The sequence below is a fragment of the Rhodotorula graminis genome, assembly GCF_001329695.1.
Source record: "Rhodotorula graminis WP1 unplaced genomic scaffold RHOBAscaffold_6, whole genome shotgun sequence".
Taxonomy (NCBI): domain Eukaryota; kingdom Fungi; phylum Basidiomycota; class Microbotryomycetes; order Sporidiobolales; family Sporidiobolaceae; genus Rhodotorula; species Rhodotorula graminis.
In genome coordinates, this window is record NW_017264933.1 from 737,851 (window position 1) to 763,634 (window position 25,784).

The 25,784-nt window shown below is 69.7% G+C and overlaps 8 protein-coding genes across 8 annotated transcripts; 4 read left to right on the forward strand and 4 right to left on the reverse strand.

The window, feature by feature from the left end:
* Positions 1–471: 471 nt before the first annotated feature.
* On the forward strand, positions 472–808 carry RHOBADRAFT_7631 (uncharacterized protein; the record flags this gene model as incomplete). Its single annotated transcript, XM_018419193.1, has 2 exons — positions 472–671; positions 745–808. Coding segments are annotated over 2 exons (264 nt in total), but the record flags the coding sequence as incomplete, so codon positions are not given.
* Positions 809–1,533: 725 nt separating this feature from the next.
* RHOBADRAFT_53333 (uncharacterized protein) lies at positions 1,534–2,797 on the reverse strand (the record flags this gene model as incomplete). Its single annotated transcript, XM_018416788.1, has 6 exons — positions 1,534–1,791; positions 2,072–2,214; positions 2,278–2,333; positions 2,437–2,475; positions 2,566–2,652; positions 2,718–2,797. The coding sequence occupies 6 exons, from the start codon at positions 2,795–2,797 to the stop codon at positions 1,534–1,536; spliced, it is 663 nt and encodes a 220-aa protein (XP_018271394.1).
* A 271-nt stretch (positions 2,798–3,068) lies between these two features.
* On the forward strand, positions 3,069–4,948 carry RHOBADRAFT_43851 (uncharacterized protein; the record flags this gene model as incomplete). The annotated part of the gene is made up of 5 exons (XM_018414304.1): positions 3,069–3,264; positions 3,335–4,097; positions 4,185–4,299; positions 4,381–4,620; positions 4,787–4,948. The coding sequence occupies 5 exons, from the start codon at positions 3,069–3,071 to the stop codon at positions 4,946–4,948; spliced, it is 1,476 nt and encodes a 491-aa protein (XP_018271395.1).
* Positions 4,949–5,617: 669 nt separating this feature from the next.
* On the forward strand, positions 5,618–6,731 carry RHOBADRAFT_64987 (uncharacterized protein). The gene is made up of 6 exons (XM_018418620.1): positions 5,618–5,644; positions 5,742–5,839; positions 5,914–6,023; positions 6,095–6,168; positions 6,238–6,369; positions 6,479–6,731. Exons 1-6 carry the CDS (start codon positions 5,623–5,625, stop codon positions 6,484–6,486), a joined length of 444 nt encoding a protein of 147 aa, XP_018271396.1. The 5' UTR covers positions 5,618–5,622; the 3' UTR covers positions 6,487–6,731.
* Positions 6,732–12,109: 5,378 nt separating this feature from the next.
* RHOBADRAFT_36193 (uncharacterized protein) lies at positions 12,110–14,146 on the reverse strand (the record flags this gene model as incomplete). The annotated part of the gene is made up of 7 exons (XM_018413337.1): positions 12,110–12,531; positions 12,618–12,884; positions 12,951–13,011; positions 13,109–13,441; positions 13,618–13,711; positions 13,992–14,010; positions 14,099–14,146. The coding sequence occupies 7 exons, from the start codon at positions 14,144–14,146 to the stop codon at positions 12,142–12,144; spliced, it is 1,212 nt and encodes a 403-aa protein (XP_018271397.1). The 3' UTR covers positions 12,110–12,141.
* A 1,348-nt stretch (positions 14,147–15,494) lies between these two features.
* On the forward strand, positions 15,495–16,838 carry RHOBADRAFT_14417 (uncharacterized protein; the record flags this gene model as incomplete). The annotated part of the gene is made up of 5 exons (XM_018412202.1): positions 15,495–15,638; positions 15,717–15,920; positions 15,990–16,056; positions 16,125–16,242; positions 16,316–16,838. Coding segments are annotated over 5 exons (1,056 nt in total), but the record flags the coding sequence as incomplete, so codon positions are not given.
* Positions 16,839–22,783: 5,945 nt separating this feature from the next.
* On the reverse strand, positions 22,784–23,522 carry RHOBADRAFT_43855 (uncharacterized protein; the record flags this gene model as incomplete). The annotated part of the gene is made up of 4 exons (XM_018414305.1): positions 22,784–22,923; positions 23,041–23,208; positions 23,284–23,373; positions 23,453–23,522. 4 exons carry the CDS (start codon positions 23,520–23,522, stop codon positions 22,784–22,786), a joined length of 468 nt encoding a protein of 155 aa, XP_018271399.1.
* A 587-nt stretch (positions 23,523–24,109) lies between these two features.
* On the reverse strand, positions 24,110–25,561 carry RHOBADRAFT_43856 (uncharacterized protein; the record flags this gene model as incomplete). Its single annotated transcript, XM_018414306.1, has 5 exons — positions 24,110–24,760; positions 24,829–24,982; positions 25,043–25,071; positions 25,137–25,227; positions 25,287–25,561. The coding sequence occupies 5 exons, from the start codon at positions 25,559–25,561 to the stop codon at positions 24,110–24,112; spliced, it is 1,200 nt and encodes a 399-aa protein (XP_018271400.1).
* Between the last annotated feature and the right edge of the window lie 223 nt (positions 25,562–25,784).

Below are 25,784 nucleotides of genomic sequence, written 5' to 3' on the forward strand. Positions count from 1 at the left end.
GCATCCCTCAAGCTCGTCGTCAAGGGCAAGAAGCTCGCCCTAGGGGACCTCGGCGACGACACGGCGCACAACGAGCTCGGCGCCGCCCTCGAGGACTTGCTCGGGCACGACCCGGTCGCAGCGGCGACGACGACGACGACGACGAGCGGCAGCGTTAGTCCCGCGAGTGGCGACGACGTCAAACCCGTCAAGGCCCTCCTGATCGGCACCCCGTCGAGCGCGCTCGACACCCTCCACGCCAACGAGGACCTGCGCGCCCGCAAGCACGCCGCCTTCGTCCACCACGCCCAGCGCGCCTCTCTCGCCCGTCCAACGCCCTCCTCGCGCATCCGCACCCTCACCGACTCGACCTCGGCCGCGTCGCGCTTCACCTTCCACGCCCTCGAGCCCTTCCCCTCGTCGGTCCCCGAGTTTGTGCGCCGGCGCGCCATGCTCGAGCGCCTCGCGGCCGACCCAGCCGTGCGCGACGTCATGCTGCGGCACGAGTTTGCCGTCGGCGTCTTGACCGAGTTGCACCCGGTCCTGCAGCCGACCCTGCTCGGGCTCAACACCAACTACGGCCAGAAGGTGTCGCTCCGGCTCCTCACGGACCGCCTCGACGGCACGAGGGCGTACGGCGAGGTGCGCAAGGTGCTCCTTCACGAGCTCGCGCACAACGTCCACGGCAACCAGTGCGTCCACCGCTTTCCGCCTCCAACCTCGTCCCCGGACCGGCGACTCACCCTCTCCCTCTCTCTCTCGCAGCGACACCGGTTTCAAAGAGCTCAACTCGCAGCTCAACAAAGAAGTCGCCGCCTTCGAGTCGTCGCCCTACTTTGAGCCGTGGGACCCCTCTTCCTCTTCCTCGTCGTCGTCCGGCACCTCGCCCGAGGACGCGCACCGCCTCAACGAGGCCGAGGCCGAGCGCGTGTGGGACACGTTCGCGTTCGGGCACGAGGACGAGGTCGAGCTGAGGAGGGACAGGGTCGGACGCGCGGCGGAGGAGAGGGCGAGGAGGGCGAGGGCGGGCGGGGCGCAGGAGGAGGAGACAGGGAGCGCGAGGTGAGCGGGTTCGCGGCCGCTCGGGCCTCGCGCCTCGCCCCGGCACGTGCACGGTCGTCGTACACGAGCCTGGCGCCACGCACGACGCCGAGCGCTCGGCCTGGCGCCGCGCCGCGCCGCGCCCGTCCTTGCGCCTCACCGCCATCGACCGGTCCGCGCGCGCCGTCGCGCGCAGCTCGACACTCGCCGAGCGCGCGCCCACACGCCTTGCCACTGTGCGTGGCCCGACCGAGGGCGGGACGCTGTGCAGGCAGGCCCCCTCTCTCTCGCTCGGCGCACGTTCCCCTTCCTCTCGTCGGCCTCCTCGACTTCTCTTTCTTCGAGCTTTGCGTAGATGGTCGTAGACGTTCCTGCATCTAGATCGTCCATCGTCTCTCTGTATCCACGAGAGCAGCGCACAGACTGAAAGTACAGGGCTCGGCAAGCTGAGGACAGACACAAAAAGCTACACAAGCGCCATCGCCGCCGCTGCCGCACCTCCCTCGCTCCCTCTCACGCCTCGCCCTCGACCCCTCCCCCTCCCCCTCCCCCGCCAGGGTCCTGCGCCTCCCTGCTCGTGAGCGGGACGTACCTGACGCCGTACAGCCTCGTCCGTGTCACGTCGCCTCGCGCGTCCTTGTCGACCTGCCAGACGGCCTGCTGCTCGCCCGGTCCCGAGGACCCGAGCGGGATGAACATGCGGCCTGGGGAGGCGAGCTGCGAGAGGAGCGAGGGGGGGAGGGAGGGCGAGGCGGCACCGACGTGGATGGCCTGCGGACGGACGGGAGAGAGAGGGAGGGAGAGGGGGTCAGTGCGGCTGTGAGGGAGAGGGGGAGGGGCGAGATGGGGCAGGATTGATGAGAGGGCAGAGAGGTCGAGAGAGGAGAGCGGCTGAGGATGTCGAAGGGAAAAGGCTTGGAGAGAGGAGGAAAAGCAGCCGACGCACCTGCCACCCTCCCTCGGGCACCAACCCCCTCGGTGCGCCCTCCCTCCCATCCGCCACGACGCACCTCACCCTCCCACTCCCCTCCTCGCCCTCGCCCTCGCGCACAACCACGCCCCGCACCGCCGGGTCCGCGTCGAGGTTCTCGTGCGCTTGCTTGACGAGCGCCGGGATGTGCTCGATGCCGAGGACGGTGCCACCGGGGCTGACGAGGGCGTGAAAGATGCCGAGGAGGTAGCCAGAGCCGGAGCCTGGGAGGGGTGCGAGAGGTGAGGGGAGCTCGGCGAGGAGAGGGGACAGAGGGTGGGACGCACCGACGTCGAGGACGTTGCTGCCCGGCTGGAGGAACGGCTCGAGGTTCTCGATGGCGCTGCGAGAGACAGACGCGGTGTGAGCGCAGGTTCACTGGAAGGACGCCGAGGCTGGCGCGCTGCGGCGACAGCCTCGGCGAACGAGGGGAGCGGCCGGCTCACTTGGCGTGCATGTGCGGCGCACTGATCGTTGCGCCGTGGCTGCGAACATGGCGCGCTCAGTTGAAAGTCGAGCGAGGGCGGCATGCGTGGGCGGCGCTCGTCGACGAGGAGCGAGGACGAGGGACGCACGTGAGGTAGGCGGGCGAGTCGACGTAGGCGTCCGAGAGGTGCGGGACGTAGTAGCGCCTGTCGACCTGCTTGAAGGCGTCGATGACCCTGCGACCGACGCACAAGAGTGAGCTCGAACTCGCCGGAGGAGGAGGAGGAGGGAGGGGGCGCACCTCGGGGTCGAGAGGAGGCCGGCGCGGGCGAGGTTGTCGACGAGCTCGGTGTTGTTGGCGCCGGTGCACTGCCAGGCCATGGTGGACGAGTGCGCTCGGGCGACGAGTCGGGCGAGGAGACGCTGCACGTCGACGAGCCGAGGTGGGGCGGTGAGGGGAGGGAGGTGGAGGACGAGGGAGGGGTCGCGAGCAATGGCGAGTGGCGTGCTGCGAGTCTGCAGGGGTTGCGCGAGTAGGTGCGAGCTCAAGCTGAGCGCATCGAGTGCGTGGTGGTCGGAGGTCGAGCACCAACTGATGAAGGTCGACCTCGTCCTCCTCGAATCTCCCGGCTCTCGCTCTCGACAACGACAGATGGCAGCCAGAGCCACCGCCAAGCTTGCTCTCAGGGCACCAGCACCTGCCCGCATCGCCCCCTTGGCCCGGCCGCGCCTCGCTCCCTCATCGCTCCCCGTCAACCGCCGCCTCGCGTCCTACTACCCTACCCTCGAGCGCAAGCCTCAACGCGGCATCAAGGTCGGACACCTCTTTGCCGGTCTCGCCCTCCTCGGTGCGCCCCCCACCCCGTCCTCTGGTCCCTCCGTCCCTCACGAGCTCACACACCTTCGCAACACCCTCAGGCATCGGCGCCACCTCGTACGGCCTGTTCCAGTTCTACCAGTCGTTCACCGCCTACCCCGACACCGCCTCGCACCCGATCCGCTCAAAGCTCCGCGCCGCACTCCGCGCCCAGTCGGCCGGCGAGCACGCCCGCTCGTCCACCTTCTTCGCCTCGGCGTACGACCTCGCCCTCGACCTGTACGCCCGGGGCGAACTCGCCCCGACGACCGACGAGGCCATAGAGCGCCTGACGGGCATCGCCATTCGCTGGGGCGCCATGTGGGAGTCGGTCGCCGACACACAGCGCGCCATCGAGGCGTACGACACCGGCTTCCAGCCCGTCGCGGCCCGCGTCGAGGCCCACCAGCTCGCCACCTCGTCGTCGTCGTCGGTGACGAGCACGCCGCCGTCGCCCGTCGAGGTGCGCCGAGGCGCCGCCATCGCCGTCAAGCTCGGCGACCTGTGGCTCAAGCAGGGCGGCGGCGGCGGCGGCGCCGCGGTGCGAGCGGGCGAGGCCGACAGCGAGGCCGAGCGGTACTACACGTGGGCCGTCCAGGAGCTCATGCGCCTCAGTCTTACGGACGAGCAGAAGGCCAAGGTGCGCGCCCAGCTCGTCGCGCAGGACGCACCGGCGGCGGCGGCGGCGGGCGAGGCGCCGACGGACAAGAAGGCCCGCAAGGAGGACGACAAGGACCTCGAGGTGCCTGGGTGGGTCGGCGAGGTCGAGCTCGTCGCCGCCATGGAGCGCCTCGGCGAGCTGTACTCGCGCCTCGGCCGCATCGAGTGCGTCGCACGGTCCTCTCACCCTGTCCTCCCTCGCTCTTGACGAGAGGTTGACCTGGTTGTCGGGTTCACTCTTGTCGCGCACAGACTCGCCCAGCCGTTGCTGCAGCAGGCCATCACGATCCTGTTCCCGCCGCCGCCCAAGGAGGGTCCGAAACCGCCCTTGCCGCCCATCCCGCAGCGCTGCCACGCCGCAACCCTCGTGCGTCCCCCTTCTGTCGCGCTTTCTCTCTCTCGCACACCCCGACTGACCGCGCACCTCGCTCGGCACCGTGCGACGCAGATGAACAACCTCTCGTCGGCCCTCGTCTCGTCGGCGTCGCCGAGCGCGGCCCAGATCCAGTCGTCGGCCGGGTGGTCCCGCCAGGCGCTCGTCGTCTCGAACGGGTGCCGCTCCGAGGCGGCCAAGCAGCGCAAGAAGCGCGGCGACGGGCCCGTCGAGGTGCCGCTCGCCGAGAGGGAGGAGAGGGAGTGCGAGTTGACGGCGATCGTCGCGAGCTACAACCTCGGCAAGCTGAGCGAGGTGCGTCCCGACCGGTCCTCTCTCTCTCTCTCGACGACGGCGTCCATCCTTTCTCGACGCCCGTCATGCGCCTCTCCTCGCCGCACCAAGCCAACTGACCCTCGTCCCCCCTCCCCCTTCCCTCCTCCTCTCCCGGCCCGTCCTCGCCCGCCCGCCCGCCTCGCAGATGTCCAAAGACCCCGACTCGGCCGAGCAGTGGTTCGTCCAGTCGGGCACGCACGCGACCAAGCTCGGCCTGCACGACGCGGCGAGGCAGAGCAACGAGGCGATCCGCCGGCTCAAGAGCGCGACGAGGGCCAGGGCCGCCGCCGCTGCGAGCGGGGCGTAGTAGAGCGCGAGGGAGCGAGCGTGTAGATAGAGGGGGTGGGGAAAGCAGGTTTGAGCTGGTTCTGCGGCTGCGAGCGAGCGAGCGAGGAGGAGGGGCCTGAACTTGGGAAGTTGGGCGCGGCGACGTCGAGCATTTTCCTCGGCGGGGGTGCTGTGTCCACGAGTGCATGGTACCGAGAGCTGTCCCGTCAAGCTACTCCTCAGAGCGAAAGCCAGCAAGGCGAAAGCGCCAGGCGCCTCGTCGAGCATCCTCGTCGTCCACTCCCCCTCTCGCTCCCTCACGCCTCTCAACGCTATCAACTGTGAGTCTGCCGTGTCTCGCCCCCTCTCGGCGTGCCGCAGCCTCGGCGCACACGCGCGCACTGGCACTGCCGAGCGCGGAGGAGGACCGGCGGGCGGGCGATGAGAGGACGGGTCGTGCGCCGCCTCGCTCGCCTCTCGGGCGTCCAGACGGGTGCGAGGTGCAGCCAGAGGAGCTCGGACATGCCGTGCGGGTCTCTGCGTGCGCACTGCGGGGCCGCCTGGGTGGTGAGGCGGCCTGCGGTGCTGACACGACGAGGCTCTCCTCCCAGCCGGCGCCACCACCCGTCCTCCCCCGCCAGGCGAGGGTTCAAGCAGCGCCTGTGCCCCACCAGCACCACGCACTGACACCTTGCCCGCCCACGCAGAAACGCAATGGCCCTCAAGCGCATCAACAGTGCGTCGCGCTCGTCCTCCCTCGTCCCGCGGGCCGTCTCTCTGCCCGTGGGTGTGCTCGCGGCACCGCGCTGACCACGTCGGTCGCACGTCCGCAGAGGAGCTCCTCGATCTCGGCCGCGACCCGCCGTCGTCGTGCTCGGCGGGCCCGACCGGCGACAACCTGTTCAGCTGGCAGGCGACCATCATGGGGCCGGTGCGTCTCCCCCTCTCGCCTGCCTCGGTGCGGCACCCAGAACTGACCCGTCCTCGTTTGCGCGCCATCTGCAGAGCGACTCGCCCTACTCGGGCGGCGTCTTCTTCCTCACGATCACGTTCCCGACCGACTACCCGTTCAAGCCGCCCAAGGTCGCCTTCACGACCAAGATCTACCACCCGAAGTGCGTCCCCTTGCTCTTTGTACCCCTCTCGTGACCAGGGCACATAGCTGACCGAGTGCTTGCGCCCGCAGTATCAACGCCAACGGCTCGATCTGCCTCGACATCCTCCGCGAGCAGTGGTCGCCCGCGCTCACCATCTCGAAGGGTGCGCCCTCGTCTCTCTGCTCCATTCTCTCTAGCCAAGCACTCGCTGACTCTCTACCCCGCCCCGCAGTCCTCCTCTCGATCTGCTCGCTCCTGACCGACCCGAACCCGGACGACCCCCTCGTGCCCGAGATTGCCAACCTGTACAAGACGGACCGCGCGCGGTACGAGTCGACGGCGCGGGAGTGGACGAGGAAGTACGGTGCGTCGGTGGTCCTCTCCCCTCTGTGCTCGCCGTGCGGGTCCTGCCCAACGCAGGTCCGCGGCGTGCCCACGGCTTCTTCGACTCTGACGCTCACGCTCGTCCACAGCCACCTAAACGCTCGACTCGAACGGTGCCGAGGCGACGGACGGCGTGGAGGAGTGGCAGGTTCTCTTCGAGGGCGACCGCGGGCGACCAGTTGCCGGGGCGTGAGGAGGCGAGACGGGGCGGCGGGTTCCTCGGACCTCGTCGCTCGCTCTCGCTCTCTCTCTCTCTCGCTCTCGGTGCTGCCGCTTCGCTGGCGGTCCCTCGTGCGCTTTGTCGTATCTGTGTCTCCCGAATCCAGTACCTTTTCTCTCTTCCTCTTCCTCGTCGAGCTCGAGAGGGTGCGAGCGCGAGCGTCTGGGGCTCTCTCGCTCGCTTCCGCTTCTTGCCCCTTTCGCCTCGGTGGCTCGCGCTCGTCGACCGCCGCTGTGCTCCAGGTCCTGTGCGCGCCGGCCGCAGGCGCGCTCCCCTCGAGCGCGAGCCGGTCCGGCTCGGCTCGCGACGGATACTCGCCGTTCCTCCGCCTCTCTGCCTCTCTGCGCCGGCGCGCTCTCTCTCTCTCTCTCGTGGGTCCAGGATAAGCTTTTCGGGGCTCAATCTGGCCCTCGTTCGGCGGGCGCACGGGCTTCGGCGTTGCTGCGGGCGAGCCTTGCGCTCTCGGGCCTCGTCGCCCAGGGGCCAGCTGAGAGGGACGAGAGTGAGGATCGTCCGGAAGGCATTTGCGGGGACAGAGAGCTCGCATCTGCGGCGCGAGATTGTGCAAAGGGCCCGGGGCGCGGCGGGCTGAGGACGAGCGAGCGAGGGAGCGGATTCCGGAAGCAAGGACGGACAGTCGGAAGCGCGCCCGCACGAGGGAGGTCACGCTGCGGCTCCTTGAGGCTGGAACCCTTGGAGATCTGAGCGTGTGCAGTCCGAGGAGGGAGCGCTCGGAGAGGAAGGGCGACTGTCCGAGCAACGTGAAGGGGTCCGACCGGCGACGCAGTGCGAGCGCGTGCGCACCTGGCGAATGGGCGCAGCGAGGGCGCTCGTCGACGTGCGGTCGTAGAGCAGGCGACGAGTGAGCTGGCGTGTGCGAAGGAGGAGGAGCACGTTCAAGGAGAGAGAGAGGGAGGTACGGTAACGGAAGCTTGCAGCTTGAAGGCGATCGAGGAGGCGAACTTGAAGTGATCGCGCCGAGACTTCGCGTGCGTCGTCCCAAGGGCCGCGACCCGCCAGCATGCTCTCCCCGCCTCCGAGGCCAGCTTCCCTGGCTTCCCCTCGCTCCACCCTCGACTGAGGCGCCGCTCCCTTTGACGAGCCGCCCCGCCAGCCCGCCTGCTCCTCCACCAGCTCGCCCTCGCGAGCGTCCACCACTCGTTCACCCAGCTCCGAGCGGGAACCCTCGCCGGCCGCACCTGCGCCCCTCCCGTAACCGCGGCCTCGCTCGAACAAGGTCGGCCGCCGGTCCTCGTCACCTACCCACCTCGTCGCGCCCGTCCTTCCTCTCGTCAGGTGCGCCCGCTCGCCCGCCGCCCAGGACCGGCCCTCGTCCGGAACTCCGCCCCGTTCTTCGCGACTGACGCCAGGTCCCCCTTGCACAACAGCTTCAGCAGCCCCGCCACGCGTGCCATGGCCGACCATCACGAGCTCTTCCAGCAGCTCTTTGGTTCGTCGAGCGGCTCGTCGCTCCTGTCCGACCCGTCCCTCCTCGACCTGTACGCCCTCTCGACTGGCGGCGGCGACGGCAACGGCAACGGCGCACACGACATCTCGGTCGACTCGCACGCCGACGACCTGTACGCGACCCACACGCGCGAGGGCTCGTCCTCGTCGACCTCGTCCGGCGACGACGCCGACCGTCGCCGCTCGTCCTCGTCCCACGCCGCCGCCGCCGGTAGCGCCAACGCCGCACAGCCAGGCGTCAGCTCCGACCTCGCCCGCTCGGCAACGTCGTCGTCGCGCACGAGCATCCCGATGCGCCCGTCCATGTCGCGCGACAAGAGCTCGACCTCGACCTCGACCTCGACCACGACGACGGTCGGCGCCGGCAAGAAGCAGAAGAAGGCGGCCGAGCAGCAGGACGACGAGGGCGGCGACGCCGGGTCGACGGGCAAGAAGGCCAAGAAGACGCGCAACCGCAAGCCCAGCTCGTGCGCCCAGTGCAGGTGCGTCCCTGCCCTCTCTCTCTCTCTCTCTCGACGTCGCTCTCTCGATCGAGAGGCTCACGCTCTCGCCCCCTCGACCGCCACAGGAAGAAGAAGCTGCGCTGCAACCGCGCCGACCCGTGCGCGCCGTGCGTCTCTCGCGGCGAGGGCCACCTCTGCTCGTGGGAGGGCGCCGAGCCGCTGTACAAGGCGCGCGACGAGGCGGACACGCAGGACCTGCGCGACCAGGTCGCCCGCCTCGAGTCGCTCGTGCGGTACCTCACGTCGCAGCGGCCCGACGACTCGTCGGGCGACTTTGGCGCCGGCCTCGACGGCTCGTGCTCGCCCGAGCCGAGCGCCGTCGACAACTTCCCGTCCAAGGCGCGCGGCTTTGACCCGGCCTCGCGGCAGCCGTTCCACCATGGCCACGGCGGCGACGGCTCGGGCGGGAGCGGGTCCAACAGCGGCAACCCGTCGCGCGGCAGCTCGTTCGGCGCGCACGACGCGCCGGCCATGCAGCACCCGACGCCCAAGAGCGCCCTCGCGATCGACATGCGCGCCAACGACCTCGCAGAAGGGCTCGCCCAGCTCGCCATCAAGGAGTTTGTCGTGCTCGAGAACTCGGGCCTCGACGCGTGGGCGCCGGGCAACGCTCGCGGCCTCGAGTTTCTCTCCGAGGCCAAGGAGTTTGTCGAGACGATGCCGCAGCACTTTGGCGTGTCGCAAAAGCCCGCGTTCGCGCTCCCGGCCGACCTGACGCCGAGGTCGACGGGCACCTCGCCGGCGCAGCAGCTCCCGAGCTTTGCGGCGCGCATGTCGTCGGGCCTGCCGGCCATGTCGGCGCACAGCGGCGCGTCGGCCGCGAGCGAGGCGGCGTCGTCGCCCGCGCCGAGCTCGTACGCCGCGCCGTCGCCGCTCAGCCCGGGCGGGCTCAGCACGGCCGCCTTCACCAAGGACGCGCCGCCGCTGTCCGAGGCCATCAAGTACCTCCCGACGTACAAGCAGGCCATGTCGGCGTACCGCTACTTCTCCGGGTACGTCAGCTGGTACGCCCACCCGGTCCACCTCGCCACGTTCGAGCAGCAGTGGGCCGACCTGCGCGCCGCGCTCGAGATCGACAACGAGGACGACCGTGACCGCGCCATCGACCCGTTCTTCATCGCCACCTTCCTCGGCGTCCTCGCGACCGGCCTCGCCATGATGCCCGTCAAGCGCGCCATCCGCGACGGCTTCGGCACCGACAAGGACAAGATCGTCGACTCGTGGCTCGAGGGCGCCATGGTCGCCCTCACGTGCGGCCGGTTCCTCGACAACCCGTCGGTCGAGGCGGTCCGAGCGACCGTGGTTCTCGGGACCTTTTTCGTCTTTGTCGCGACGGGCGAGCGCAGCGGCGCCGGCATGGGTCTCCTGTCGCTCGTCGTCCAGATAGCCCTCTCGCTCGGCCTACACCGCGACCCGGACCGCTCGCCGGGCAAGTTCACCTTCTTCGAGTGCGTCCTCGCCCCCTGCCTCTCCCTCCTCCCTCGCGAGTCGGACACTGACCTTCGCTGTCGAACGTGCAGGGCCGAGGAGCGCCGTCGCCTGTTCTGGAACCTGTTCATGCTCTGCATCCTGTCGTCGGCGAGCCTGAGCCGGACCTGGGCCGTGTTCGACCTCAACGGCGTCGACACCAAGCTCCCGCTCGACTGCACCGACGACGAGATCCTCGACGAGGCGGCCGCCATGGCCGGCCTTGAGAAGCGCAAGATGCGATTCGAGGAAACGCCCATGACGTCGCTCATCGTCAAGATGAAGCTCGCCGTCCTCGCCCGCAAGATGGTGCGTCCCCCTCCTCCTTCCTCTTCTCGTCGAGCCCTCGACTGACAGCTCCTCGACGCGCCTGCAGAACGACCGAGCGTTCGGTATCCACCCGGTGCAGTACGAGGAGATCCTCGCGCTTGACGCCGAGCTGCGCGAGTTCGAGGACGCCATCCCGTCGCGGTACCAGCTCCGCCTCGACCCGTCGGGCGCCCTGTCTCGCCCCACGGCACACGTCACCGTCACCGAGATGCGGGCCTGGTGCGTCTCCTCGTCCTCCCTCGTCGAGCGAGAGTCGGACGAGCTGCGACTGACTCGTCCTTTCCCCCCTCTTTTCTCGTGCAGCATGGTCCAGATCTCTCTCGCCGGCGAGTTCCTCCGCGTCCACCGTCCTTGGAGTGCGTACAGCGCGTCTTTCTCTTCCCTCAACCGCGGCAACTCGGTCTGACTCTTGCTCGCCTCCCAGTGCTCCTCGCCGGGTCCGACAAGCGGTACCAGTACAGCCGCAACCAGGCGATCAAGTACGCCAAGCTGCTCCTCGCCGTGTACCGCTCGCCGTCGTGCAACGGACAGAAGTGGGGCGGGCTCAGCTACAAGGTGCGCATCGTCTCCCTCCTCGTCGAGCGGGCGACCTTCCTAAACCCTCCTCGTCCCACTCGCAGGCGACCAACGCGGCCATCGTGCTCGCCGTCGATATCCTTGCGCACCCGGACGGCTCTGAGGTCAGCCAGCTTCGCTCGATGGTGCGCGCCGTCTGCAAGCAGATGGAGGTCCAAGCGTCGGTCTCGGTCCGTCCTCTTTCCTCGCCCTCTCTCTCTCTCGTGCAGAGCTGACCTCACTCGTGACCCACAGTCTCTCTGCCGCAAGGGCGTGCGTGTCCTCAAGTTCCTGCTCGACAAGGAGGCGCTCCTCTCGAGCCAACGCGACCAGCGTCGGCTCAACAAGCGCGTGCGCACCGACGAGGCAGCCGGCGTCTCGTTCCCGTCCCGCCAGCTCCGCACGGCCCTCGACCCGACGTTCGCCGCCGCGTCGCCCCTCCAGTTCATGCACGACCGCGACGACGACCAGGCGCTCCTGCACAAGAGCACGCACGGCGCGTCGCCGACCGAGTACTTTGCCGCCTCGGCGCCGCCGAACGCGCACGCGTTCCGCCCACCACCGCTCCCGCTCCCTCGCCAGCCTCGTGCGGCCCCTCCTCCTCCACCTGGCCCGGCGCCGCCGCCGTCCTCGGTCGCGATCGACGCGCCCTCGTTCGTCGACCTCGGCACCTCGTTCGAGTTCGACTTCCAGCTCCCGCCGCCGCCGCCCTCGCTGTCGTACGCCTCGCCGGCCTCGACCGTCTACTCGTACCCGTCGCCGTACCCGCACCCGCACCTGCCGCACTATGGCCAGGCGGCGCACCCGCCCGTCTACACGTCGCAGCCGCCGACGCCGGCGCTCTCGACGGCGCACAACGGCGCGGCGGCGTACGCTTCGGCACCGCTCGACTACAAGGCGAGCAGCTATGCGAGCCCCGAGTCGTTCGCGCCGTCGGCGACGTACGTCCTGCCGCGCTACTGAAACCCGCTCGGTCCCCCTCCTCCTCCTCCCTCCTAGCTCTCTCCTCGTTCTCTCGATGTGCCCCTCTGTGTAGACACTCTGTTTTGTCGTGCTCTCGGAATGTGGATGTCAGGTTCGTGCAGCGTGCCTCGAGGCGGCCAGGAGGAGGTCTCGCACGAGCAGAAAGCCGCTCTCGCTCTCGACCGGGTCACTCTTGGCGGCGAGAGGGACGACGTGTCGCGCAGGTAGTACAGTACAGGGCGAGGCTCTAATCTAGTTGCCTCCCAGGTCCCGTTCCTCGTCCTCCTCGCTCCTCCTCCTCCATGCTCGCCCTCCTGCTCAACAGCCTCTCTCGCTCGTCCTCGCCCTCTCCCACGGCGTCCTCCTCCTCCTCCTCCTCCTCAGCAACCGCGACGCTCGCGCCCTCCTCGAGCTCTTCCGTCTCGCGCTCGGCCTCCCTCAAGTCGAGCACGCCGTTTGCGACAAACGACCCGAGGACGAGTGCGGCGCCGACGAGCGACGCGAGCGACGTTGGCTCGCCCGAGCGCCGAAACAGGACGTCGCCCGCGAGTGCGAGCGGGATCGTGAGCGACAGGCCGAGCGTGACGGCGAGGGGCGAGGTGAGGAGCATGGCGCGCAGGTACAGCGCGTCCGAGACCTGCGAGGCGGGGGTGCAACGGCGTCAGTTCCGCCTCTCGTACTGCGTCGCACGCACACGCAGAGAGAGAGAGAGAGAGGACGCACGAAGGTGATGGCGGCGTTGACGAGCAGGCTGGCCCACAGGAGCTTGCCGTGGGGCATCTCGAACGTCTCGACGCCGAGGAGGTGCAGGAGGACGCCGACGGGCCAGATGAGGAGGATGTTGAACAGGCCGACAAAGCCAAAGAAGAGGGTCATGGACACGCGCTGCTCGTTGCGGATGCGGACCTTGAGGAGGAGGACGTAGGCGGCGTAGGCGAGGGCCGACAGGAGGGCGAGCGCGTCGCCGAGGAGCGGGTTGGACGACGCCGGCTTCCCGTTGGACGCCGTGGGGCTGATGCTGGTGGCCGTAGAGGCGAAAGGCGACGACGGGTCGACCTCGACGGGGCGGGCGGGCAGCTTCGAGTCGCTGAGCGAGACGATCGTGACGCCAGTGATGCTGCGAGCGAGAGAAGATGCCCGACGTGTCAGTGACCGCTTGCTGTGCATGTCGACGAGTCCGACAAGGAGAGAGAGGGGGGGAGAGAGAGGCGCACCTGAGGGCGACGCTGACGAGCTTGCCGACCGAGAAGCTCTCGACGCCGGCGCACGCGCCCGCCGCGAGCGTGAAGAAGCCGCTCATCGAGCTGAGGATCGTCGTGCTGCTGACGCTCGTGAACCCGAGCGCGGCGTTCATGGCCCAGTTGGCGGCGAACCACAGGCCGCAGAACAACAGGCTCAGGAGGGCCGTCTCGCGCGTCGTGAGCGGCGGGTCGACGGCGACGACGGGCACGGCGGGCAGGTATCGGCCCATGTCGTTGCGCGAGGGACGGACACGCGACAGGGAGCGGTTCGTGTCGCGGCGGCCGCGCAAGTGCGGGCGGGCGAGGCTGTGGGACGAGGAGCGAGGAGTCAGTGCTCGTGCTCGCAGGCGCGGACGCGAGAGGAGAGAGAAAGAGTGAGGACGCACGCTTCGCTGACGCTGTCCTTGGACGCGACGCGGTCGAGCGCCGGCGGAAGGTGGACGGTCGCCTTGCCATGCGGCAGGCGGTGCGTGCGCCAGTACCGCCACCCTGGGCGGACGAGGTACAGCGAGAACGAGGCCGTGCACAGCCACGTGACGAGGAACGGCTTGTCGTAGGCCATGTCGGTAAAGACGACTGTGGGCGAGGGGAGAAGGTCAGGTCGGGAATTCTGGGAGGGGGTGACGCTGGGACTCGACGACGAGGGGGCGGTCGACGGGCCCGCATGGCGTCCGAGCATAGCTCTGATGCTACCGTCGAGGAAGGCGAACCCGTGCGACCTGCGCCGACCGCGCCAACCCGTGCCGCCCGACGCAGTGCACCAGCTCAGGAGATCTCGCGCCCGACCCTCGCACGGCCGCCGCCCGCCTGGCCAATCTCGAGGATACCGTACGACGGGGATGATGGTGCGACTCACTGTTCATGAGGAAGCTGGCCTGCAGACGAGCGAGGGAGAGGTTAGCGCCGCAGGAGGGAGAGGAAAGGGTGAGCGAGGACGGGGCAGAGGAAAGGCGCGCGACTCACTGCGACCCAGAGGAGGACGACGAGGACGAGGAGCGCGGTGCCGAGCATGTACTGGCTCTTTGACGCGACGTCGAGGCGTTGCGAGAGGTCGGCCGGTTCGAGGACGAGGGGTGCCGGGTCGCCGTGGCTCGAGGCGGCGCGAGAGCGAGCCATGGTGGCGTGATGAGCGCTTCTGCGGCGGACTGGGCCCTTTGCAGCTGTGCTTGAGCTGGCGAGAGGGCGAGGCGGTGATCACAGAGGCAGCCTGCTCTCCTCGAGCTGGTGGTCTCTCACGCTCTCCTCGCATTGCTCGAGGCTGAGCCATGGCGCGCCTGCCGCAGCACACACAGACGCGCAAGCACACCTGTCCTCGTCCCGCTCTCGCGCGTGCTCTCCTCGCCCGGCGCACCTCGCCCTCGCGCGGTCGCCATTTCCCACGCTCGTCGGCACTCGCCCGCGCGCTCGGCTTGCCTAGCAGGTGCGTTACTACGACGTACCGAGCGAGCTACGCACGTGCGACGAGCGCCGCGAGGACGAGGCGCTGCGCTGCTCCGAGCCCGGACGCGCACTCTGCGAGCGCTCTTTCCACCCTCCACAGCTTGTGCGCGCTCGTTCTGCTTCGTGCAGCCTGCCTCGGCCGGACACGAGCTCGGTCTGCTGCGCTCAGAAAGACGCAAGGACGATGTGCGAACGATGCGCCGCCGCCGAGGCGAGGCTCAAGCTGGAGAGCACTCTCTCGTTGCGAGCCCTCGTCTTTGCCAAGTTTCGCTTCGTGCAGGCCTCGCGATAGCTGTCCTCGAGCCCTCGACGAAAGAAAAGCGAGCATCGAGAGGTGTCGCCGCGCGGAAAGGGTCGCCGAGCGGGAAATCCAGCGGGAACGAGGAGGAGGCGTCCACCTCGCGTCGTGTTCGGGTCAGGAAAAGGGCGAGGACGGCCAGGCGAGACTGTGCGCTCGAGTTGAGCACTGGCGAGACTGTCCAGAGAGGCTGCAGCTCGCCGAGAGAGCGGCGCTGCTCTCATCACCAACCCGCTCGCGACTCTCCCCTTGCTCCTGCCACCACCCGCCTCGCTCTCTCGACTGCATCCTGCGCAGTCGGACAGTGACGAGCAGCACCCCAGGTCCCGCCCCATCCAGCTCGTCGACCCCCCGAGTCGCTCAGAGCCCAGCTTCGCCCACCTCCGCCCCCCTCCCCATCTCCTCCTCCCCCCCGTTCCCACCACACACCGTCCCCCGCGCGAGATGCCCCGTGTAGCCACTCGCGGGGTCAAGGACTCGACAAAGGGCCCGCTCGTCTTTCACGGGCAGCCCCTGAGGCCCAACGGTGAGCCCCTCCCCGCCTTCATCTCCTGCTCCATCTCGCCCGACTCGCCCTCGCCCTCTCGGCACCCCTGCTGACTCGGTGTGGCCCCCTCTGCAGACCACGTGTACGTCTCGGCACCCTGGGACGACCGCGAGGGCGAGCCCTACATTGTCGCGCGCGTCGTCGAGATCCTCCAGCCTCAGCCAGCCAAGGCCCCCTCTTCCACCGCGACCACCACCACCACCGCGGCTCCCGACACCGTCGCCGCCGCCACCGCCAAGCGCAACCACCACTCGCCCGCTCCCGCGTCGCACACCGGGTCGGTCGCCTCGACCGAGCTCCGGGTCCGCGTCGCCTACTACTTCCGCACGCGCGACATCACCAACCGCTACGTCGCCGACCACCGCCTCATCGTCGCCACCATGCACGCCGACACGGTCCCGGCGAGCTACATCCGCGGCCTGTGCACCGTCAAGCACCGCGACCACATCGAGGAGCTCGAGACGTTCAAGCGCCAGGACGACTCGTTCTACTGGCACCAGGTCCGTCCCTCGCCCCCCTCTCTCTCTCTCCCGGTACAGTGGCTGACCCTTCCATCCCGTCGTCCACAGCTGTACGACCGCTACCTGCACCGCTACTTCGACGCCGTCCCGACCTACAAGGTCTCGAACGCACCTCGTGCGTCCCCTCCTCTCCGCCTCTCGCCTCGAGTCGCCTACTTCCCGTGCTGACCCTCGTGCCCGCAGCCGAGGTCGTGCGCCACCTGAACGACAACTTCGAGTTCGTCCTGTGCGAGGTCGGCACCGCCGCCGAGCTGTGCGACGCTCAGCGAGGGTGCTGCGTCTGTCGCAAGTGGGCCGCCAAGTGCGTCCTCCTCTCTCTCTTACACCAATCTTCTCCCGAGCCCTGAGACTGACGCCCACGCCCCGTCCGGCAGGCCCGAGTCGGTCGCGTGCGCGCGCTGCGCCCGCGTCTTCCACCTGACGTGCGTCGACCCGCCGCTCGCGGCCAAGCCCAAGGCGGGCTACGGCTGGTCGTGCGCGCCATGCAGCAAGGCGCATGACGAGGAGGTCGAGGGCTACGCCGAGCAGGGCTACGGCCCGCCGCCGGTGCGCAAGGCGGCCGGCGTCGTCGTCGGCGAGAGCGGCGCGGTCGTCGCTGCTGCTGCGGCGGCGGCGGCGACGGGAGCGCCGGGACCGAGGGGCGTCGGGAGCCAGATGCTGCACGCGAACAAGAAGGGCAAGGCGCGGCAAGGTGCGTCGTGCCCTCTCTCCCTCTTGGCCCCCCTCGACGTCCGTCCTCGCCGCGCCGGACTGACCTCGCCTCTTGCTCGCAGTCGACGCCAACTCGCGTCCGGACCCGCACGACTGGCGCATGACGCACGGTTGGCCGTTCCGCTACTTCGGTGCGCCCTGCACTGCCCCTTTCTCTGTCTCTCTCGTCGAGGCCTGCGTGACTGACTCGCCCACCTCGTCTGCTCGCAGGCATGCACGTGAGCGCGTACAACGTCCTCGACCCGCATGACTCGCTGTACCCTCGCGCTTCGACTGTGCGTCCCTCTCGCACCTCCCTCGTCGCTCGTCACCGTCGAGCGAGCTGCTCACCTCCCGATCCCTCGCCCGCAGCGTCTCGGCAACAAGTTCCAGTGCGTCGTGCCGGCGTGGGACCCGGTCACGGGCAAGCAGGAGGCGGCGCCCGAGCAGCGCACCTACTTCCAGCCCAAGCGCAGCCGTGGCAGCACGCCGCAGGGCAAGCCCGAGAAGGCCGAGAAGGAGCGCGCGCGCCGGGCCAAGGCGGCCGAGGCGCCCCCTCGCGGCGAGGACGGCGCCGTCACCGTCATCTGGCGCCCGACCGACAAGTACAGCGACGAGGTGCTCGACGAGCTGTTTGCGCGCGTCAAGAAGATCTCGACCTACTCGACGGCCGGCGTCGACCTCCTCAACCGGGCCGTCGTCATCCTCCAGAACAAGGACGGCAACGTCGGCGACACGATCGCGTCGCTGCGCAAGATTGCGCTCCAGAGCCTCGGGCACGCCGTGTGGACCGACGACGAGAAGCGCAAGCTCGCCGACGGCGCCGCCCAGCACCACAACGACATTGACGAGATCCACAAGGCGCTCCCCAACAAGAAGATGAGCGACGTCGTCAAGCGCTACTACATCAACGTCGGCCACACGCTCCAGGAGGACGAGCCGCAGCAGCCCGAGGAAAAGGCGGCCGTCGTCGCGACCCGCTCGGGCCGCAAGACGGGCCGCGGCCACCGCTCGTCGCACGCCGCCGCCGACGACGACGGGCGCCACGCCATGTCGGACGGCGACGACAGCGACCACGGCTCGGTGTGCGCGCCGGCGCGCACGCCCGCCCAGCGCCGCAACCGGTTCTGCGCCGTGTGCGAGACGACCGAGTCGCCCAAGTGGTGGTTCTGCCCCGAGAACGTGTGCGAGCTCGAGGTCAAGCCCAACCCGGTCGTCATGTGCGACTCGTGCGGGATCCGGTGGCGGCACTGTGCGTCTCCCTTTCTCTCTCCCTTGGCCTCGACCGGTCGGCGAGGCAGCACCTGACCCTCCCTTCCTTGTCCTGCCTCAGACGGCGCGCAGTACCCGCCGGCGGGAGAAGAGCTCAAGCCGGCGCCTGTCGTCGACAACAAGAAGAAGAAGGACAAGCAGCTCGACGAGAAAGAGCGCGCCATCGACGAGGAGGTGCGTCGGCGCCGGTCCTCCTTCCCCCTCGCCCTCGCCCACTCGTTCCTGACGCTCGTCCTCCTCCTCTGCGTGCAGCTCGCCGTCATCGCCAAGCCCAAGGAGCCGACGCCGCCGCCGGTCAAGCCCATCATCCCGATCAAGCCGTGCCTCCTCTGCAAGCGGTTCGAGCCCAAGACGGCCCTGTTCCAGTGCGACCGCTGCACGATCTCGTACCACGCCGGTGCGTCGCCTCGCTCTCGCTCTGTATCTCTCCCGCCTCGTCCTCGACCCTGACACGCCGTGCGTCCACAGCGTGCTACGGCATCGACCTCGACTGGGAGTGGCCGCACGACGAGTGGCTGTGCAACCTGTGCGAGCGCGACGAGACGCGCACCCGGCTCGACCTGCACCCGCACTGCATCCTGTGCCCGCCACCGCCGAGCGACTTCAAGGTCAAGTCGCCGCTCACGGCCCTCGACTGCCTCAAGCCGACCGAGCTCCAGAAGTGCGTCCCTTCTCGCCTCGTCATCTTTCGACTCGCCCTGACACGCCGAGAACGTCCTGCGCGCAGCTACGTGCACCACCTGTGCGCCATCTGGCACCGCGAGCTGCAGGTCGGGCACCCGCCGACGGTCCAGCCCGTCGAGTCGTTCGCCAACTTGCCCCTCGAGCGCCGCAACAACGTGCGTCCCCTCTCTCCCTTTTCTCTCTCTCTCGGGCTCTCTGTGTGACGGTCCCTGACCCAATCCGCCCTACAGAAGTGCTCGCTGTGCCACGTCAAGGGCGTCGGCGCCACGATCAAGTGCGAGGACTGCCCCAAGCACTTCCACGTCTCGTGCGCGTGGATCAAGGGCTGCAAGTTCGCGTTCGAGGTGCAGCACGTGCGCAACAAGAAGCGGCCGCCCAAGGACGCCGTCATCATCAAGTTCAAGGACGAGGAAGGTGCGTCGACGATTCGCTTCCCTCTGCCTCGTTTCGTCGAGCCTTGAGCCGAGGCCGTGTACTGACCGACCCTCCTCCTCGCGCACTCGCACTCGCAGGCGTCCTCCAGCCGTGCGTCTGGTGCACCGACCACCACTTTACGCACCACGAGCGCAAGACGTACGACCTCGGCGCTCGCGACCAGGCCAGCAAGCTCGTGCGTCCCTCCTTCTCCTTCCACCTCAGATACACGGCCCTGACTCTCTCGGCCCGTACTACAGACGGCGCTGCAGATGTACGTGCGCAGCAACAAGGTGCCCAAGTTCGCCGACGCGCCCCTCCTGCTCCGCCAAGGTCGTCGCCTCGACTTCTTCATCACGCCGGTCCTCACGCCCAGGCTGCCGACGCCGCCGCCGCCGCCGCCGCCGGTCAAGCAGCACGTCCTCCTGTCGGCCATCATCGAGGACGAGCAGCCGATCCCGACGCCGCCTCGCCCGCACAAGAAGCGTCGCACGACGTCGATGACGCCCCAGGTCGTCGACCCGCCCGTCCACGAGCACCTCGCGCCGCCCGCCAAGTACACGATCGAGCACATCGAGTCGGCCGAGCTCGTCGACGACAAGATGGAGGACGTGACGCCGCCGCCGGGCGTCGCGCGCGACGACGTGACGGTCGACGGCAACGACGACTCGCTCCCGGCCAAGCGCAGGCGCAAGCCCAAGCCGCCTCGTGAGCTGCCGTCGCCGCTCAAGTCGAGCAGGACCAAGTCGGCTGGCGCGACGCCGACGACCAAGGGCAAGGCGGCCGGTGCGCCCCGTCGCCGCAAGACGCAGTCGTTCGCCCCGCTCGAGGACATCCTCGTCGACCACAACCAGCTGTCGTACCCGCCGGCGCCGTCGTCGCAGCAGCCCGAGTTCGACCTCGCCCAGTCGCTCGCCAACCTGCCCGCACTGCCCGACCTGAGCAGCCTCGCCGCGTCCTTCTCGACGGGCATGCAGCTCCCGCCGCTGCCGAGCTTCAGCGCCATGAGCGGCAGCCACGGCCTGCCCGCCCTCCCGTCGCTCCCGTCGCTCGACGGCTCGTCGTCGTACCACTTCTCGCCGGCGACGTCGGCGCCCCACCTCCTCAACACGGTCGTGTACGCCGCGCACGTCCCTGCGCCGACCCTGCCTCCCCTCCCCTACCCTGCGCCGGCACGCGCACCTGCTCCTGCACCTCCCGTTGAGCAAGTCCCCGACCTCGCCGCCGACGACGACGACGACGCCCCGCCGCCGCCCGCCGACGACGAGCGGCCGTCGATCGACCCGGCGCTCGAGGCCCTGTCGCAGGTCGCAGCAGCCGAGGCGGCCTCTCGCGACGCCGAGCAGCAGCAGCAGCAGCAGCAGGCGGCCGCCGCCAACGGGCAGCAGTACCACGAGCAGGGCGGCCTCGCCGTCGACGAGGACCACTCGCAGCAGCAGGACGCGCTCTCGCACCCGGACGTCATCGCCGCACTCGAAGCCGCCGCCGCGCCGCGCCCTCGGGCCAACAACGGCGACGCGCCGCCCGAGGACGAGGAGGAGCCGATCCCGGACGAGCCGCTCGAGGGCGAGGACGAGGACGACGACGTGCCCGACGGCGAGGCGAACGGCGACGACTCGGTCCTCGAGCGCGAGGGCTCGGTCGGTGCGGGCGACGGCGACGACGGGACCGAGGCGGGTGTGTCGTCGTCGGGACGGCCCAAGCGCAAGACTCGGGCGCCCGTCAAGCCGTACGACGTCCCGACGCCGTCGACGAGCCGCTCTCGGTTCGCCCACCACCAGTCGGTGCCCGCCCGGCCCTACTCGCCGCACCAGTTCGACGGCATGGCGAGCAACCCGATGCTCAACTACGTGCGCGCGCATGAGTCGGCCCAGGGCCTGCACCGCATCGACACGCCCGACGACTCGGACGCGACGAGCGAGCGCGGCATCGGCAGCCCGGGCCCGTCGCAGGCCATGCTCCACTCGCACGCCCTGTTCGGCAACCTGCCGCCGCTCGACGGCGGCGACTCGACTTTCGGCGGCGGCTTTGACGGCGGCCTCCCCGCCCTGCCGTCGCCGAGCACGACGACGCGCCCGGCGCGCAAGCGCAAGTCGAACCCGAAGGGGCCGTCGGCGCCCGCCGTGTGCAGCAACTGCGGCACGTCCGACTCGCCCTTGTTCCGCCGCGACGCCGAGGGTCGCCAGCTCTGCAACTCGTGCGGGTGCGTCCTCGCCTTTCTCTTCTCTCCCCCTCTCTCCCCCTCTCTCCCCCTCTCTCCCCCTCTCTCTCCCCCCCCTCTCTCTCTCTCTTTCGCGCCGCAGAACCCGCAGACTTACACTGTCCCTCGTCGTTGCCCCTGCAGCCTATACTTCAAGACGCACGGCCACGACCGCCCGCAAAAGGTCATCGCGCGCGCCATCGGCGCCGCTCGCGTGCAGAAGCGCAAGCAGCAGGCCGAGGCCGGCGAGCTCCCGCTGCAGTCGATCAAGCGACCCAAGGCGACGGCCCTCGCCGGCGCCCTGTCGGGCTCGAGCTCGTTCGCGCCGATCCAGCCCTCGCCGCTGCAGCCCATGCCGGCCTTCTCGTACAGCGAGCTCCAAGGCGGCGCCGTCGCCGGCCCGTCGGGCTCGAACGGCCACGCCGTCGACCACCAGCAGCAGCAGGGCGGCAGCGGCGCCGGTCCGTCGCGGTCGTCGTCGTCCGGCACGACGAGCGGGCTCAACGGCACGCTCGGCGGCATCGCGACCGGGTACGAGAGCCCGTACGGCCCGGGCTACGCGACGCCGGCGTACCCGAGCGGTCCGTCGAGCAGCGCCCAGACGTCGTCGGCGCAGCAGCAGGCGACGACGACGGCGTCGTACCCGCCGCCGTACGCCGGCGCGCCCGCCGCGACGCCCGCGTCGTACCCGGCCCACGCGGGCTACTACGGCCCGCGCACGGGCTCGTCGGGCTTCTACGACCCGTTCAGCGTCTCGGCGCCGTCCGGCGGGCACGGCACGCGCAGCGCGGCAGCTGCCGCCGCCGCCACGTCATCGTCGTCGTCCTCGGCGTCGTTGGCCGGTCCCGCCGCAGCGCCTGCGGCGGCCGCCGTGCCCGAGGTCGACCACGCCGCAGCGCTGCAGCGCCAGGCGCTCGAGTCGCTCGCGGCGCAGGCGCTGAGCTTCAACGTCGGGCAGGCGGTGCACGGTACGCCCGGCGCAGGGACGGCGCCGGCCCTCGCGCCCGAGCCCGAGCCCGAATCGGCTGCTCCCGCCGCCGCCGCCGTCGAGGCGAGCACGAGCGAGCGCGCGACGTCGGTCGCTGGCGGCGCGGGAGGCGAGGGCCCGGCGGCCCAGCAGCAGCAGCAGCAGGCCCGAGCGTCGAGCGCGCCGACGAGCGCGCCGCCGCCGCCGCCGCCGCCTGCGGCCGCCGTGCCGGTCGCCGTCGAGCAGCGACACGTCGGGGCTGAGGACGAGGTGGACCAGCTCATGGAGGAGGACGAGGGCAAGTAAGTGGGGCGCGAGGCCGAGGGAACGAGGAGGAGGGGTTCTTTCTTTGCGCAGTCGCGCGCTTTTGTGCAGTGCATCCTTTTCGCTCTCTCTCTCTCTGTGTGTGCGTCTGTCTCTCGTGCGGCGAGGGGAGGAGGGACACGACGAAAGCGGGTTTTGCACGGAGAGGGTCGTCGTCGAGACAAAAGACGAGCAAGCGGCGAGAAGGGGGACTACGAGAGGCGCGAGAGGGGTACGGGTGCGACGGCAAATCGAGGCGCACGATACGAGAGGAAGAAGACGAGGGAGAGAGAGAGAGGCTCGAGCGGCCGCTCAGTACTCGTGCGACTCAGACTCGGCGGCCTTGGACTTGGACTTGTGGGTGCCGCTCTTGGGGTGCTTGTCCTTCTTGGGCAGCAGGTTCGAGTGGATGTTGGGGAGGACCTGGAGGTGGGTACGGAGAGGGGTCAGGGCTGGTCGGGCGAGGGGAAGGAAGGAAGGAAGGTCGACTTGCTCCACCTGCGGGCACGACGAGGAGCGAGTTTCAGTCGCTGCCGCAACGAGAGGGGGAGAGCGAGCGAGAGACGGACCCTGCGTGATGAGGACGTGGCCGAGGAGGCGGTCGAGCTCGTCGTCGTTGCGGATGGCGAGCTGGAGGTGGCGCGGGATGATGCGCGACTTCTTGTTGTCGCGCGCCGCGTTGCCGGCGAGCTCGAGGATCTCGGCCGTCAGGTACTCGAGGACGGCGGCGAGGTAGACTGTGGGCGCGGGGGGCGAGAGCCGAGGTCAGCTCGCGCCCGGGGAAGGAGAGGGAGGAAAGGGAGGGGACGGACCGGGCGCGCCGGCGCCGATGCGCTTGGCGTACTGGCCCTTGCGCAGGAAGCGGTGGATGCGGCCGACCGGGAACGTGAGGCCGGCCTTGGCTGCGCGCGACGCGGGGGGCGAGTCAGGGTCAGGGCGGGAGAAGGAGGGGGAGGAGGGAGGGGAACGGGGCGAGCGCACAGGAACGCGACGACGCCTTTTGCGAGTCGCCGCTGCTCTTGCCGCCCGAGGTCGATTTGCCGCCGGCCATTGCTGTCGTTGAGGAGGAGAAGGTGTGGATGGGGGCGAGGTGGGAGGAGCTGTGGGAGGGCGAGCGGGCGCGCTCAGGTTCAGTGGCAGTGCTCCAGAGGTGACGCCGGGCACGCAGAGAGGCGCGACGCACCTTGAAGAGCGACTCGAGGTCGAGACCAGTGAGGCGAAGGAAGGAAAGAGAGGGGGGAGAGAGCGAGGACGCGGCTTGTGCCCGACTCGGGTTCGCCGCGGACCCGGGCGAGGGCCCGAGCGGCACAGGGGGCCAAAACGGACAGGAGACTCGCCGACAAGGTTTGCCCCTCGTCGGCCCTCGTCGTACACCCACGCAGCGAGCGCGGCTCGTCCTCGTTCGAGCGCTCACAGCGGCGCACCGCGGCGACGAGAATCGAGCGAGCGAGGGGCGGCGACAAGGTCGAGCGACGAGGGCGCGAGCGCTCGACAGCCGGGCACGCTGCGTGACTCTCACCGCGGCACGGGAGAGAGAGAGGGAAGGAGGAGCGTTGCAGCTCGGCGCCGTCTACCTGCACCTGCGCCGCGTCTTCTCGAGCCCAACCCGCCGCGCTCGCCGCTCGCCCCGCTCCTCCCTCAACCGAAGATGTCGTCAATCTCGTCCCCTCCCTTCCGCTTGACCTTCTTCTTCTTCTTGACGACCGCGACCTCGCCGCTCGAGCCTCGGGCCGGCGCCACCGCCTCGCCCGACCGTACACGCTTGAGCGGCTGAGCGCGCTCGGGCGGTCGAGCCGCTGGAGGTGGCGGGCGGGCGTCGTCGAGTGGGAAGGGGAAGAGGGGCGAGGGAGAGGGCGCGGCGGCGGTGGCGGCGGGTGGAGGAACGCGGTCGAGGTCGGCGCCGGCGGGCCTGGCCTTCTTCTTCTTCTTCTTGAGCGGCGGTGCGACAGGCTCTGACGGGCTCGCCTCGCGCGAACGGCTCGACGGCTCGTCCGGACGCGCGAGCGCAGGAGCGGGCGACTCGCGGGGCGCTGCCGGCGCCGAGGACGGCGGGCCTGGAGGTACTCGTCGAGGTGCAGCGGGTTTGGCGCCCGGCGCTCGGCGCTCGACAGCGGCGCCGATGTCGTCAAGCCCGTTTAGGGGCGCCGGTGCGGGCGAGGCGGCGTGCGGGGTCGCAGAGAGTGAGGGCGCGAGGGAGGAAGGACCCGCCGAGGCGGGCTGGTCGAGGCTGAGGAAGCGGCGCAGGGTGCGCGGCAGGGCCTTGATCTTGGGCGACACGACGGGCAGGAGCTGTGAACGTGCACGTTGGGTGAGCTCGAGGCCATAGGGCCTGGTGAAAGGAGAGGGAGCGCACGGACCTGGTTGTTCTCGATGAGCCGGAGGAGGGTCGCGGCGGTGCGGGTGCACTCGTCGAGGAGGGCGGCAAAGAGGGCGTGTAGCCTCGCCGTCAGGGCGACGATGACGACGGCGAGGGCGAGGAACGCGCGCGAGTCGACGAGCTGGTCGAGGGTGCTGCGGAACGAAGGTCGTCAGTCGCTCGACGTCGGAGGGCGAGTCGGCGCAGGGGCTCACCTCGCCGTATTGAGGAGGACCTCGAGGTTCTGCGCAAGCGTAGAGAGAGTCAGTTCTGCATGGGAGAGGGCGAGAGAGGTAGAGGAGGGCGCACCTTTTCGACCATGAGCATGACCCTCGGGAGGCGGAGGAGCGCAGCGCAGACGACCTCGCGCGTGAGTGACCCGACCTCGTCCTTGCCCGTACTGTAAGGGAGAGTGGATCAGTCGAGTCTGACGTGCAGAAGGAGAGCGACAGGGCGCACCTCGAGGTGAAGGGAGCGAGCCAGGCGTCGAGTTCGGCGAGGGCACGAGCGGCTGCGCGGTCGACGTGGACGACGCGGCGCCACCAGCCGGTGCCCTTGTGCTGGTTCTTGTGCTTGTAGGTGAACCTGCTCAAGAGGGAGTGCTCGTCTGCGAGCTGGATGGCGATGCGCTTGAGGGGCCGAATGGACGACACGAGGCCGGGAAAGGCTGGCGTCGGTGCGGCTGGGTCGAGAGCGAGCTCGAGCTGGGCAGCAGGGAGGTGCCTGTGGAGCATTTGGTGCACAAGGAGCGACGCTGAGGTGAGCAGCGAGCCTCGTCGTCGTCTCGGCGCTCGTCGCATCCTCGGCTCAGTTTCCGTCCCATCCCTCTCGCTCCAGGCCAGGCCCGACTACTCGCCCGAGCACTAAAGAGCACCTCTCGAGACTCGCCCACCCTCGACTCGCTCAAACCAGTGCGTCGCCGTCGTCCCTCTGTCCACCTGAGCTCGCTCGCTCATC

Bases quoted from the DNA above. Each gene is read 5' to 3' on its own strand.
- RHOBADRAFT_64987 (XM_018418620.1), top strand. From the start codon at position 5,623: ATGGCCCTCAAGCGCATCAACA. The intron at 5,840-5,913 runs GTGCGTCTCCCC...CGCCATCTGCAG, and splicing joins AGGCGACCATCATGGGGCCG to AGCGACTCGCCCTACTCGGG. The intron at 6,024-6,094 runs GTGCGTCCCCTT...TTGCGCCCGCAG, and splicing joins ACCAAGATCTACCACCCGAA to TATCAACGCCAACGGCTCGA.